General features: G+C 43.4%; 1 protein-coding gene across 7 annotated transcripts in view; it reads left to right on the top strand.

Annotated features, from left to right (window-relative positions):
• Ankrd29 (ankyrin repeat domain 29) overlaps positions 1-13,603 on the top strand; it is a 53,657-nt gene that overhangs the window by 35,738 nt on the left and 4,316 nt on the right. For all 7 annotated transcript variants that reach the window (NM_001360803.1, NM_001190371.1, XM_017317867.2 and 4 more), the window contains 3 exons: positions 1,728-1,826; positions 8,069-8,164; positions 9,244-9,342. In NM_001360803.1, coding sequence (NP_001347732.1) covers positions 1,728-1,826; positions 8,069-8,164; positions 9,244-9,342 — 294 coding nt within the window. The remainder of the gene's footprint in view (positions 1-1,727; positions 1,827-8,068; positions 8,165-9,243; positions 9,343-13,603) is intronic.

Genomic DNA, 13,603 nt, shown 5'->3' with positions numbered 1-13,603 from the left:
CAGTAGTGTCTCTGTAAGGTCACATGTTTACAGAAGATACTGAGGCTGAGAGGCACAGTCTCACAAACTCAGTGCCGGCTGAGTTGTTGTTGTTCTTTCCAGTTAAGGTTATCGTGACTGTTATAAATTAAGAGTGGCAATGACTGTTCTCAGTGTGACGGTCTCAGCAGTTTTCCACAGGCAATTTTACTAAACACAGCCTTTGAGGAGCACACCCACAAGGCAGCCATCTCCCTTCCCTGGCTGCCCTCTGGTGGAGACATCCACAAAGAACAAAATAGACCCAGAGCAGTCAGGAACAAGCAAAAAATCACCTTAAACATGGCAGGTCTGGAGCTCAGGATCCTGCCTACACCCATGTGCCAAGGCACACGAAGTCTTCCTGCCACACCACACCTGTCCACGACACTGCAAATGCATGTTTGTCCTGCTATCTGACAAAATCCCGGTCTTCCTTTAAGACCCAACGAAACAATGACTCGTCTATGAACTTGACCACAATCCCAAGGGCATGTGCACAGGTCTCATTCACTATCATGTGCAATTGTACAGAAATCTCAACCTTCTCTCTTCCTCTAGACTTCCCTTTGAAAACAGAGACTTCTTTCACTATTCTGCCTGAGACATAGAAGGAGCTTCATAATTCATTGTTGATTGGTTGAGTGGATGAATACTTAAATCCTCAATTGGGAGAATCAAATGAAAACCTTGAAAGTTCTGTTATAAATAATAAGCAATTTTTCAGTTTGTACTTTTAATTTGTGCTTTTGATACAGATTGTAACTTGTTAATGGTAACATCCATACTCAAGAGTAGATCCAGGAGACAGAGAGCGGTGTAAAGGGATCATGAAGCAGGCTCAGTGCCTTTACCCTCTGCTCTGTGTTTGAGCTCCTCTTTCCACACCTCTACCAAGACATAGATACCAACATTCTCTTTACCTCAGATCCCCCTGGCCTTTCCACAGTGACTGTGTTCCGACATCAGCTGGTATGCTTAGATTGAAATTCCATACTACAGCAGAAGAGTCTGTCATTGGATCATCTTGCTCTTTAGCCCTCATTCCCATGGGTAGATAGGTAATCCAAACTCTCGGGATATATTACCATGATGGCTTCAGTTTTTCCAGTTCTGGATTCTGCACCCTCTTCCTGCTCTTTTTTCCAAAGAGAACTCATTCTCCGAGATCAGGCTACCAGTCCGGTGTAGGGGAGGGGGCGCCTTCCTGAATCTGTGTGTCCTCTCTGGTTCTCAAGTGCACTGGTTCCTGGAGATTCCCTATGGACCCACCGTACGCGGCTGTGTCTCAGCAGAGCGCTTACTTACCTGCACGAAGCCTCGGGTTCAGTATAGCATGGGTTCATAGCATGGTGTGGTGGGACGAATGCAACCCCAGCACTCCCAAGGTAGAGGCAGAGGATGAGAGGATCCTGCTCATTCTCCACTATATACTGAGTTTGCATCCAATCTAAAATACTTTAGATTCTGTCTCTGAAAAGAAACGGGAAACGGCCATTTGTATAAGACAAGTTTGGCCTGAACGGTTTGAAGTCTCAGGCACCACAAACGCCAGCCTGTGGTCCCGTGTTCACTGTGTGCCCTGCTTCTCCACCCCTATTGGGTGTGCAGATCAGCCGGAGAGTAGATCTTTTGGACTCAGAGACCTGGTGGTCCTGCGTGAGCGAATGAGTGACTGGAACCCCTGTTGCACTGGCCTTTTCCTACAGGATGGAACCGCGCCACTGTGGATCGCCTCCCAGATGGGCCACAGCGAGGTGGTGCGCGTGATGCTGCTGCGGGGAGCTGACCGTGACGCTGCTCGCAACGTGAGTAAACAGCGCCCCCGCCCCCCACCTTAACACTGGTCTTCCAACTCTGCTCTTTGGCAGGAAAACAAAGGCCAAGTTTGCAGGTTTGGCCAGCTTCCCCCTCCTCCATCTGACACGATTTCTGGAGGAGCTGGGGAGGGGTACAGTTTACTTGACCTGGGGCATGAAAAAAACAAACAAACAACAACAACAACAACAAAAACACGCAGGATCTATGAAGTAAGTTCAGGCAGAGCCCACTGCTGCACCCCGTTGCTCTCTTTGCTCCAATCCCTGTGCATCATCCCTCGAACACCTGCCCTTAGTTCTGAGGGCTTGTGCCAGGCTGCAGGCCCAGAGACGGGATGATCAACTTGAGGAGATTCGACAGTCACTAGGTTATGAGGCTGGTGGCTCCTTGTGTCTGACATCTGTCCTTGCACCTTCACATTGTTGACTATCAAGCCTAAGCTCAGAAAAGGGAAGTCTGAAGGCTCTGTTCCTGCTCCCGCCCCACCCCAACCCCCATCCCACCATCACCTCTGCAATCAGAGAAGAAAACTCCCCATCATAGCCTTCTCCTCCTTCCCATTCCAGAGGCTCTCTCCTGGCTGACTGAAGACAGCTAAGAAGCACCGCCATTGATATGTTAAAGCAAGCAGATAAAACTGATGATCTGGAAAGTCTCTTTTTGAACCAAAAATGGTCATGAAAGATGGATTTATTTCTATTTTTTTAAGATTTATTTATTTATTTCATTTATATGAGTATACTGTAGCTGTCTCAGACATACCAGAAGAGGGCATCAGATCCCATTATAGGCGGTTGTGATCCACCATGTGGTTGCTGGGAATTGAACTCAGGACCTCTGGAAGTCAGTCCTTCTAACCCCTGAGCCCTCTCTCCAGTCCCAAAAGATATATTTTTAAAATTTACCTATGCACTTTTTCTTTTTCTTTTCTTTTACTTTTTTTTATTTATACTTTATTTATTTACATTTCAAATGTTTTCCCCTTTCCAGGTCTCCCCTTTGGAACCCCCCTATCTCATCCCCCCTCCCCCTGCCTCTATAAGAGTGCTTCCCCACCCACCCACTCCTGTCTTCCCTCCCTGGCATTCCCCTACACTGGAGTATTGAACAACCTCAGGCCCAAGGGCCACTTCTCCTACTGATGTCCAACAAGGCCATCCTCTGCCACATATGCAGCCAGAACCATGGGTCCCTCCATGTGTACTCTTTGGTTGGTGGTCCAGTCTCTCGGAGCCCTGGGAGATCTGGCCTGTTGAAACTGTTGCTCCCCCCATGGGGCTGCAAAGCCCCTCTGCTCCTTCAGTCCCTTCTCCAACTCCTCCATCTGGGACCCTGAACCAGTACCATTTGTTGAAAATGCTGTCTTTTTTTCTACTGGTTGGTTTTAGCTCCTTTGTCAAAGATCAAGTGACCATAGTTGTGTGGCCTCATTTCTGGGTCTTCAATTCTATTCCATTGATCTACCTGCCTGTCACTATACCAATTCCATGTTTTTTTGGTTTTTTGGTTTTTCAAGACAGGGTTTCTCTGTATAGCCCTAGCTGTCCTGGAACTCACTTTGTAGACCAGGCTGGCCTTGAACTCAGAAATCTGCCTGCTTCTGCCTCCCAAGTGCCAGGATTAAAGGCATGCACCACCACGCCTGGCATCATGAAGTTTTTATCACTATTGCTCTGTAGTACAGCTTGAGGTCAGGGATGGTGATTCCCCAAGAAGTTCTTTTATTGTTGAGAATAGTTTTCACTATCCTGAGTTTTTGGTTATTCCAAATGAATTTGAGAATTGTTCTTTCTAACTCTATGAAGAATTGAGTTAGAATTTTGATGGGGATTGCATTGAATCTGTAGATTGCTTTAGGAAAGATGGACATTTTTACTACATTAATCCTGCCAGTCCATGAGCATGAGAGATCTTTCCATCTTCTGAGGTCTTCTTCGATTTCTTTCTTCAGAGACTTGAAGTTCTTGTCATACAGATCTTTCACTTGTTCGGTTAGAGTCAGACCAAGATATTTTATATTGTTTGTGACTATTGTGAAGGGTGTCGTTTCCCTAATTTCTTTCTCAGCCCATTTATCCTTTGAGTATAAGAAGGCTACTGATTTGTTTGAGTTAATTTTACATCCGGCCACTTTACTGAAGTTGTTTATCAGCTGTAGGAGTTCTCTGGTGGAATTTTGGGGGGTCACTTAAGTATACTATCATATCATCTGCAAATAGTGATATTTTGACTTCTTCCTTTCCAATTTGTATCCCTTTGACCCCCTTTTGTTGTCTAATTGCTCTAGCTAGAACTTCAAGTACTATATTGAATGGGTAGGGAGAGAGTGGGCAGCCTTGTCTAGTCCCTGATTTTAGTGGGATTGCTTCAAGTTTCTCTCCATTTAGTTTGATGTTGGCTACTGGTTTGCTGTATATTGCTTTTACTATTTTTAGGTTTGGGCCTTGAACTCCTGATCTTTCCAAGACTTTTAACATGAAGGGATGTTGAATTTTGTCAAATGTTTTTTCTGCATCTAATGAAATAACCATGTGGTCTTTTTCTTTGAGTTTGTTTATATAGTGGATTACGTTGATGGATTTCCATATATTGAACCATCCCTGCATCCCTGGGATGAAGCCCACTTGATCTTAGTGAATGATTGTGTTGATGTGTTCTGAGATTCAGTTTGAGAGGATTTTACTGAGTATTTCTGCATTGATATTCATAAGGGAAATTGGTCTGAAGTTCTCTCTCTTTGTTGGGTCTTTGTGTGGTTTTGGTATCAGCGTAACTGCGGCTTCATAAAACAAATTGGATAGTGTTCTTTCTGTTTCTATTTTGTGGAATAATTTGAAAAGTATTGATATTAGGTCTTCTTTGAAGTTCTGATAGAATTCTGCTCTAAAGCCATCTGGTCCTGGACCTTTTTTTGGTTGGGAGACTTTTAATGACTGCTTCTATTTTTTAGGGGTTATGGGACTGTTTAGATGGTTTATCTGATTCTGATTTAACTTTGTTACCTGGTATCTGTCTAGAAAATTTTCCATTTCATCCAGATTTTTCAGTTTTGTTTAATATAGGCTTTTGTAGTAGGATCTGATGATTTTTTTTTGAATTTTCTCCATTTCTGTTGTTATATCTCTCTTTTTATTTCTGATTTTGTTAGTTTGGATACTGTCTCGGTACTCTCTGGCTAGTCTGGCTAAGGGTTTATCTATCTTGTTGATTTTCTCAAAGAACCAGCTCCTGGTTTTGTTGATTCTTTATGTGGTTCTTTTTGTTTCTACTTGGTTGATTTCAGCCCTGAGTTTGATTATTTCCCGCCTTCTACTCATCTTGGGTGTATTTGCTTCTTTTTGTTCTAGAGCATTCAGGTGTGCTGTCAAGTTACTAGTGTTTGCTCTCTCCAGTTTCTTTTTGGAGACACTCAGAGCTGTGAGTTTTCCTCTTAGCGCTGCTTTTGTTATGTCTCATAAGTTTGGGTATGTTGTGTCTTAATTTTCATTAAATTCTAAAAAGTCTTTAATTTCTTTATTTCTTCCTTGGCCAAGTTATCATTGAGTAGGGCATTGTTCAGCTTCTATGTGTATGTGGGTTTTTTGTTGTTTTTGTTGCTATTGAAGACCAGCCTTAGTCTGTGGTGATCAGATAGGATGCATAGGATAATTTCAATATTTTTGTATCTGTTGAGGCCTGTTTTGTGACCAATTATATGGTCAGTTTTGGAGAGGGTACCATGAGGTGCTGAGAAGAAGATATATTCTTTTTAGGATGAAATGTTCTATAGATATCTGTTAAATCCATTTGGTCCATAACTTCTGTTAGTTTCACTTTGTCTCTGTTTAGTTTGTGTTTCCATGATCTCTCCATTGCTGAGAGTAGAGTGTTGAAGTCTCCCACTATTACTGTGTGGGGTGCAATGTATGTTTTAAGCTTTAGTAAAGTTACTTTTGTGGGTATGGGTGCCCTTGCATTTGTAGCATTATATGCTCAGAATGAAAGTTCTTCTTTGTAGATTTTTCCTTTGATGAGTATGAAATATCCTTTGTTGTCCTTTTTGATAATTTTCGGATGAAAGTTAATTTTATTCGATATTAGAATGGCTACTCTAGCTTGTTGCTTAGGACCATTTACTTGGTAAATTGTTTTCTAGCCCTTTACTCTGAGGTAGTGTCTGTCTTTGTCACTGAGGTGCGTTTCCTGTATGCAGCAAAATGCTGGTTCCTGTTTACGTATCCGGTCTGTTAGTCTATGTCTTTTTTATTGGGTAATTGAGTCTATTGATATTAACAGATATTAAGAAAAAGTGATAGTTACTTCCTGTTATTTTTGTTGTTAGAGGTGGAATTATGTTTGTGTGACTATCTTCTTTTGGGTTTGTTGAAAGAAGATTACTTTCTTGCTTTTTCTAGGGTGTAGTTTCCCTCCTTATGTTGGTGTTTTTCATCTATTTTCCTTTGTAGGGCTGCATTTCTGGAAATATATTGTGCAAATTTGGTTTTGTCATGGAATATCTTGGTTTCTCCGTCTATAGTAATTGAGAGTTTTGCTGGGTATAGTAGCCTGGCCTGGCATTTGTATTCTCTTAGGGTCTGTGTGACATCTGCCCAGGATCTTCTGGATTTCATAGTCTCTGGTGAGAAGTCTGGTGTAATTCTGATAGGTCTGCCTGTATATGATTTTTTTTCATTTATTTTATATATTTGAGTACACTGCTGCATACTTCAGACACACCAGAAGAGGGCATTAGATCCCATTACAGATGGTTGTGAACCACCATATGGTTGCTGGGAATTGAACTCAAGAAAAACTCTTTGGAAGAACAGTCAGTGCTTTTAACCACTGAGCCATCTCTCCAGCCCCCTAACTGTATGTGGTACTTGACCTTGTTCCCTTACCGATTTTAATATTCTTTCTTTGTTTAGTGCATTGGTGTTTTGACTATTATGTGCAGGAGGAATTTCTTTTCTGGTTCAATCTATTCGTAGTTCTGTAGGCTTCTTGTATGTTTATGGGCATCTCTTTCTTTAGGTTAGGGAAGTTTTCATCTATAATTTTGTTGAAGACATTTACTGGCCCTTTAAGTTGGGAATCTTCACTCTTCTATACCCATTATCCTTAGGTTTGGTCTTCTCATTGTGTACTGGATTTCCTGGATGTTTTGGGTTAGGAGATTTTTGCTTTTTGCATTTTCTTTGACTGCTGTGTCAATGTTTTCTATGGTATCTTCTGCACCTGAGATTCTCTCTTCTATCTCTTGTATTCTGTTGTTGATGCTTGCATCTATGGCTCCTGATTTCTTTCCTAGGTTTCCTATCTCCAGAGTTGTCTCCCTTTGTGATTTCTTTATTGTTTCTATTTCCATTTTTAGATCCTGGGTGGTTTTGTTCAATTCCTTCACCTGTTTGGTTGTGTTTTCCTGTAATTCTTTAAGGGATTTTTGTGTTTCCTCTTTAAGGGCTTCTAACTGTTTACCTGCATTACCTTTATTTCTTTAAGGGAGTTACATCATTCTTAAAGTCCTCTATCATCATCATGAGATGTGATTTTAAATCAGAGTCTTGCTTTTCTGGTGTGTTGGGTTATCTAGGGCTCGCTGTGGTAGGATAACTGGGTTCTGATGATGCCAAGTAGCCTTTGTTTCTGTTGCTTAGATTCTTGCCCTTGCCTCTCGCTATCTGGTTCTCTCTGGTGTTAGCTGGTCGTAATGTCTCTGACTGTGGCTTGTCCCTCCTGCAAGCCTGTGTGTCAGTACACCTGGGAAACCAGCTCTCTCCGGGCAGTATTTGGGTGTGTATATCTGTGGCACAGGATCAGCTCCGGACACAGGCAGAAACCCTATATATGCATTTTTAAAAAAGAATAATCAAATTTTAGCCTATTCTTCCTGGGTTACCACTGCCATACACAAGCAAATAAACACACAGGGAAGGTGAAGTCAAGGCAGTGTATAGTTCTAAGGCCATAACAATAGCATAAATTATTATAGACAGTTAAGCTATCTCCAAATGAACAGCAGAGAAGGCCTCTTGGGCCCTGTCCCTGACATAGTGTTTTCAGGGCCTGGAGGTGTGTCTAACTTAGCAAATAGCAGTCACGCACTATGGATGGCATCCTCACACAGAATCACTGCCTGCTGTGCTCTAACATGCCCTGGATTGAGACATGTTGATTCATCAGCTGATGTTTAGTTCTCAGCCAGCACAAATGTATGTTAACAATAGTCCCTGTGTCCCCTTTGCTTCAGGATGGTACGACAGCATTGCTGAAAGCAGCCAACAAAGGGTATAACGATGTCATAGAGGAGCTGCTCAAATTCTCACCTACTCTTGGTATTTTGAAGGTAAGATGTAAGAAGAAGTTATGCCATTCTGTTAAAAAAAAAGGGGGGGAGGGCGAGGGGATAGGCTAGAGAAGAAATACTGAAGACCGAGGGAGAACTGGGTCTGTGGCTCCAGGTGGAAGCAGGGAGGTGGTAAATAGAACAGCCTCCTAATACCTAGTCTTCAAGGGAAAAAAATAGTATAATTGCCACTACAGACAGGAAAGTACACTACTGATATCACTTGGAACCTATGTCAAATCAAAGGAGGACACCCCTTTTCTTCATCATCCTCAGAAAAAAATCCATTCCGCTTGGTTAATTTAAGTATAAAATTAGCCAAAACCATCTGGGAGCCTAAGAAAATGTGTATCTCGAGACTGGAAGTGCTTGGTTAAGTTTGAGTCATTTTGGATGGAAGCATTTCTGTGTTGTCCTGTATACAGCACAGAGTCAACAACTGCCCCCATGAGTCACCGGGCGCATTGGGCTTTTCTAGCCTGCAGTTCCTGCAGCAGAGGCTCAGTTCTGCCATCTCAGGATAGCCAGAGAAACTGACAAGAAGCAAACATGGCTGCCATCCATAGTTATAATTCATGGGTGATATTGATGATATTTTATATTTGAGTGTGTGCAATATAAAATGTGCAAAATATTCTTCACCACGGGCAGTGGGCTGTTGATTTGAATCATTTACAGTCCTGCTTTGTTGAATAGAGGGCACTAAGTCTTCTAAGTTGACGCTGTGGCATAGCTGCGCCCTTGAGATACATTAGGGCATACAAACCCTTTCCCTGGAAATACTCCACAAATGTATGATGCTTACACTGGAAACATTCCGTCTGCCCTTCAGCTCTTTAGACCCTGTTCTTGCTGACATCTAATAAGGAATTACTGGGCTCAGTATCGGTCCCTATCCCTAATGAGCTACCTTCAGCTGTGTCTGAAGACATTGTAGTAGTACTGATGTGACTTTAGGAAGTGCAGGGAAGACACCAGGGAGTAAGACTGTGTTGCTCCTGTGGGACATGCTGAAAGCCAGGGAAAGCCGCTGAGAGCTCAGAGCTCCACTCTTGACATGCACTCTCATTTTCTCTTAGAATGGGACTTCGGCTCTCCATGCAGCAGTGCTCAGTGGGAATGTTAAAACGGTTGCCCTGCTCCTGGAAGCAGGGGCAGATCCAGCGTTGAGAAACAAGGTACTCACTCAACCTTTAACTACACTGGCCTCCGTGTAAAGAGTCCTCCTCCTCAGAAGGCATCTCACAGACTCTGCCTCGATTTTCATAGTTACACACAGTAAGGGCATGCCGGTTGCATTCATAGTTGCACACAGTAAGGACATGCCGGTTGCATTCATAGTTGCACACAGTAAGGGCATGCCGGTTGCATTCATAGTTACACACAGTAAAGGCATACCGGTTGCATTCATAGTTACACACAGTAAGGGCATGCCGGTTGCAGTTACGACTTATTCCTAGCCAGTGCATTTAGACTCTGGGAATTGTGCTAAAAACATTATATCATCCATGGCTTTCTCTAATCATTTACTCATACAAAATGTGCAAACATTGGGCATGGGGATGTAGCTCAGTTGCAGTGTGCATGCATAGCATGCAGAATCCCCCAGTAGGACATAAACCATTAGTGGTAGTTCATAGTTTTAAGGCCAGTACTCAGGAGCTGGAGCCAAGGGATCGGAAGCTTACAGTGGTGTGGCTTCCTGGCAGGGAGAAGGAGGTGGCCATGAAAGGCAGTAAGTATGTGCTCAAGAAAATTACTAATGTATGCTTAGCGACTTGGTCAGAAAAATGTGTTATTAGTAGGATCACATGTCACTGCTGCAACACCAATCCATGTTTTTATTATTAAACCCTTAGAGTTGAACCAAATTTGGAAGTCAGAGAGTTTTCAATCACAGTATTTCCACTGTGGCTTCTTGTTGTGAAAGACTCTGAAAGGAGCCCCTCGCTAAGGCCTCAGGACAATAGTGGACACCCAAGAACTCACAATAGACCAAGCTTGATGTAAACCACATGAGGCTTTATTTGGGGAAAGCCAGAGCTCTGGGGACGACTCATATCCCACACAGGGGTAGAGGAGTCGACCTCGAGGGGAAAGAGGTCCCAGTTTTTATAGGCCCTCGGGGGGAAAGGAGAAAGGGGAAGAGTAGGGGATTTCCAGATCTAAACAATGTCTATTCTCAAGAAATGGGTATGGGAGGGGTACAAGGAAAGAGTCTGGTGCAGGTGTAGCAACTCAGGATTGGCCGGGCTGTGGTTGCTGGGGAGATTTTCTGACTCTTTCTCAGCAACCAATATTACAAACACCTGGCAATGGGCTTCATCAGTGGGCACACACATGGGTTCCAGGAACGGTCAAAACATTGGCAGACACACGGGTCCAAGGAGTGGCCAGAGCATTGTGCGCCTCTATTTTTCTAAATCAGTGAAGCTAGTTCTGCTAACAGTGACATCTATCTTGCCAATTTCAGGGCTTCTGTGACCTTTTACATTCTGTCAGGATCTTTCAGTTGTATGCCCTCTTACTTGATGTCTGCTGAAGATGTCTTGTGTGCAGACTGGAAGTTAAAGAGAAGCCCATTAGTTGTATTCTGACTGCTGTTGCTATGATAAAAATTAGCCTGACAAAAGGCAAGATAGGGAAGGAAGGGTTTATTTAAGCTCACAAATCCAGGTTACAGTCCACCATAGCTCAGAAGCCAAGACAGCAGGACTTTAAAACATCTAGTGACATCACACCCACAGTGAAGAACACAGAGCAACGAGTGCATTCATTTGTTCTGATCCCTTTCTCCAATCCATCCAGGTCCCAAGCCCAGGGAATGCAACTGCCCACTGTGGCATGGGTCTCTGCTCCACAGTTAATCTAATTAAAGAGATGTCTGTGACAGGCAGCTAGACAGACTTAGCAGTCTCTCTCTCTCTCTCTCTCTCTCTCTCTTTTTTTTTTTTGATTTTTCGAGGCAGTGTTTCTCTGTGTAGCCCTGGCTGTCCTGGAACTCACTTTGTAGACCAGGCTGGCCTCGAACTCAGAAATCCGCCTGCCTCTGCTGGGATTAAAGGCGTGCCCCACCACCGCCCGGCCCTTAGCAGTCTCTCATGGAAACTCTCTTTATAGGTGAATCTAGATTTGTAAGGTTGACAATTGGAACTAACCATGGAGGCTGGAGAGGTGACTTAGTTGTTAAGAGTACTTGCTGCACAACAGCCAGAACCTGAGTTCAGGTCTCGAAATCCATGTAATAAGCTTGCCATGGGCTGTGTTTGCCTATAACCCCAGCACTGAGGGTGATGAGGGCGGAAGGATTACTGACTGGTGTTTGCTGGCAGCCAACTTAGCTGAAAGTCATAAGCTGCAGGCTCAGGAAGAGGCTCGGCCTTGAGGGAGTAAGGCAAAAAGAGATAAAGGAGGACTCCCTCCTCTGACCTCCATTTACATACCAGTGCATGCATCAGCACATACAGCACACACATGTGTGCACACACATGAAACCCATCAACAAGGGCCAGAGGAATACTATGCAAGGCCAAGGCCCCATCTTCATTGTGCCTAGCACACAGAAGGACTGTTTCCCCGTTCCAGGGGAAATGATCTGCTTGTTTGAAAGCTTTTCTGCTCTCCTTTCTGCCTATCTCTCCCGAGCTGGCCTGGCTGGGAGAAGCCAGCTGAAGTCACATCTGCCTTTCTTTGGAATCTTATCTCTACACTCGTAACGGAACTCTTGGAGAAAAACAAACATTGCTGTGATAAGCTATCCAGGACTGAGTTAAGACTAGGAACACCATTAATACCTTGATACAGAAACAGAAAAACAAAATGTGTGTCCCACTTTGTCCCCTTTAATGGGCCAGCCTTCGAGGGACGGTCATAGGTAATCTCCAGGGACAGAATGCTGAGCTCTCAGCTTCCCTAGAAGGACTGAACTTATGTGTGGAGGCTCATACTGCAGAAAGCCCTGGGGACACTGCCAGGAACCTCATCTGCCCACCCGACTCCCAAGCGAAGCCAGTCTCCTAATCGCAGCCCCAGAAGCAAGGTATTTAGGGCAGCAACCTAGAACTCTTGAAAGAGATTTTTTTGTTTTTGTTTTTGTTATTTTTGTTTTGTTTTGTTTTGATTTTGTTGTTGATGGTGGTGGTTTCCTGCATCCAGGGATGCCCTTGAATAGCTAATCCTCCTGTCTCCACCCCCTAAGTCCTAGGATTACAGACATACTGGCTTTGGAAAGGACTCTGGACTCTCAATCATTTAACAAATCTCTTTGAACACTTACTAGGTACTGTGTACTCTACTCTACTCTGGGGACATAATGTACAGTTTCTGCTTTCGTTGAGCTGAGAATTCTGAGGAGGAATAGGGCAAGGAGGAATCACAGTACAGACTGGTATGAGCTGTATGATGCTGTTGAACCTTCGCAAAGACTGCGATGGCTAAGCTAGCTGCTGTATTCGCTTTGCTAAATGTTTTACTAGATGGAACAGTGGAAATAGCAGGTTTATTAAATTTTGACTCTTACTACATATTTTTTATACTGTTCATGAAACAGTGAAAAACAATTCCAGTCATTATGTACTGGAGTACAGGTGTCTCAAGAAAAACTCTTGTGGAGATATTGAATTTGCAGGGGGAAATGACCACTTTTTAAATCAATCACCATTTCTATTTGAGTTATTTATTTTGTGCATATGTGTGAGAAAGAGGGCAGACACCCATGTGCACAGTGTGTGTGGAGATCAGAGGTCAAATCTCTGGCTACTTTTTGGGACCCAGAGATTGGTCAGGGGATTGAATTCAATGGGTAAGCCCTGAACCCAAGTTCTACTGGCTGAGCCACTCACTGGCCCCAGGTTTATTTGGCAGAGCAACAGTTGGGCTTAATAGCTTACCAGTCCAGAGAGTCTTTTCTGATTTATTAATTGTAGTTTTACTGAATGTGACTTTCTGTGAATGTGACTTTTTGATGTGGCAAAAAAGAAACATGCCAATATTTGCACAAAGTGCATGGCTCAGTAAGCTAATATATTTCAAATGTTGTAACTAATGCTAAAACCTGTAGATTTCCATGCAACAAAGTACAAAGTGGTTCGTGATATGCTTCCAGATCCCATGTGGCTGTTAATATGAAACTACACCTTAATTTGGCATGGTGGCACAGGCCTGTACTGTAGTCTCAGCACTCAGGAAACTAAGGAAATCTGTGCCCTCCCAGGCTGTGTAGCAAGTCCTTTTCCCCCACCCCCAAACAGAAAAACACACGTGTCAGAAAAGAGAGGAGAGAATTCAAGGGGAGGGGAAAGGATAAGAGAGAAGGGGAACAGAAGAGAAGGGAGGAAAGGAGAGAAGAGGAAGGAGAGGGAAAGGGGAAGGGAAGAGTTTGACACTAATCCTGGAGAGACCTGAAAAATGTGTACCTACCCCCAGATAAGGAACTGACAT

Source organism: Mus musculus, chromosome 18 (genome assembly GCF_000001635.26).
Source record: "Mus musculus strain C57BL/6J chromosome 18, GRCm38.p6 C57BL/6J".
NCBI lineage: Eukaryota > Metazoa > Chordata > Mammalia > Rodentia > Muridae > Mus > Mus musculus.
This window is presented reverse-complemented; position numbering and strand designations above follow the sequence as displayed.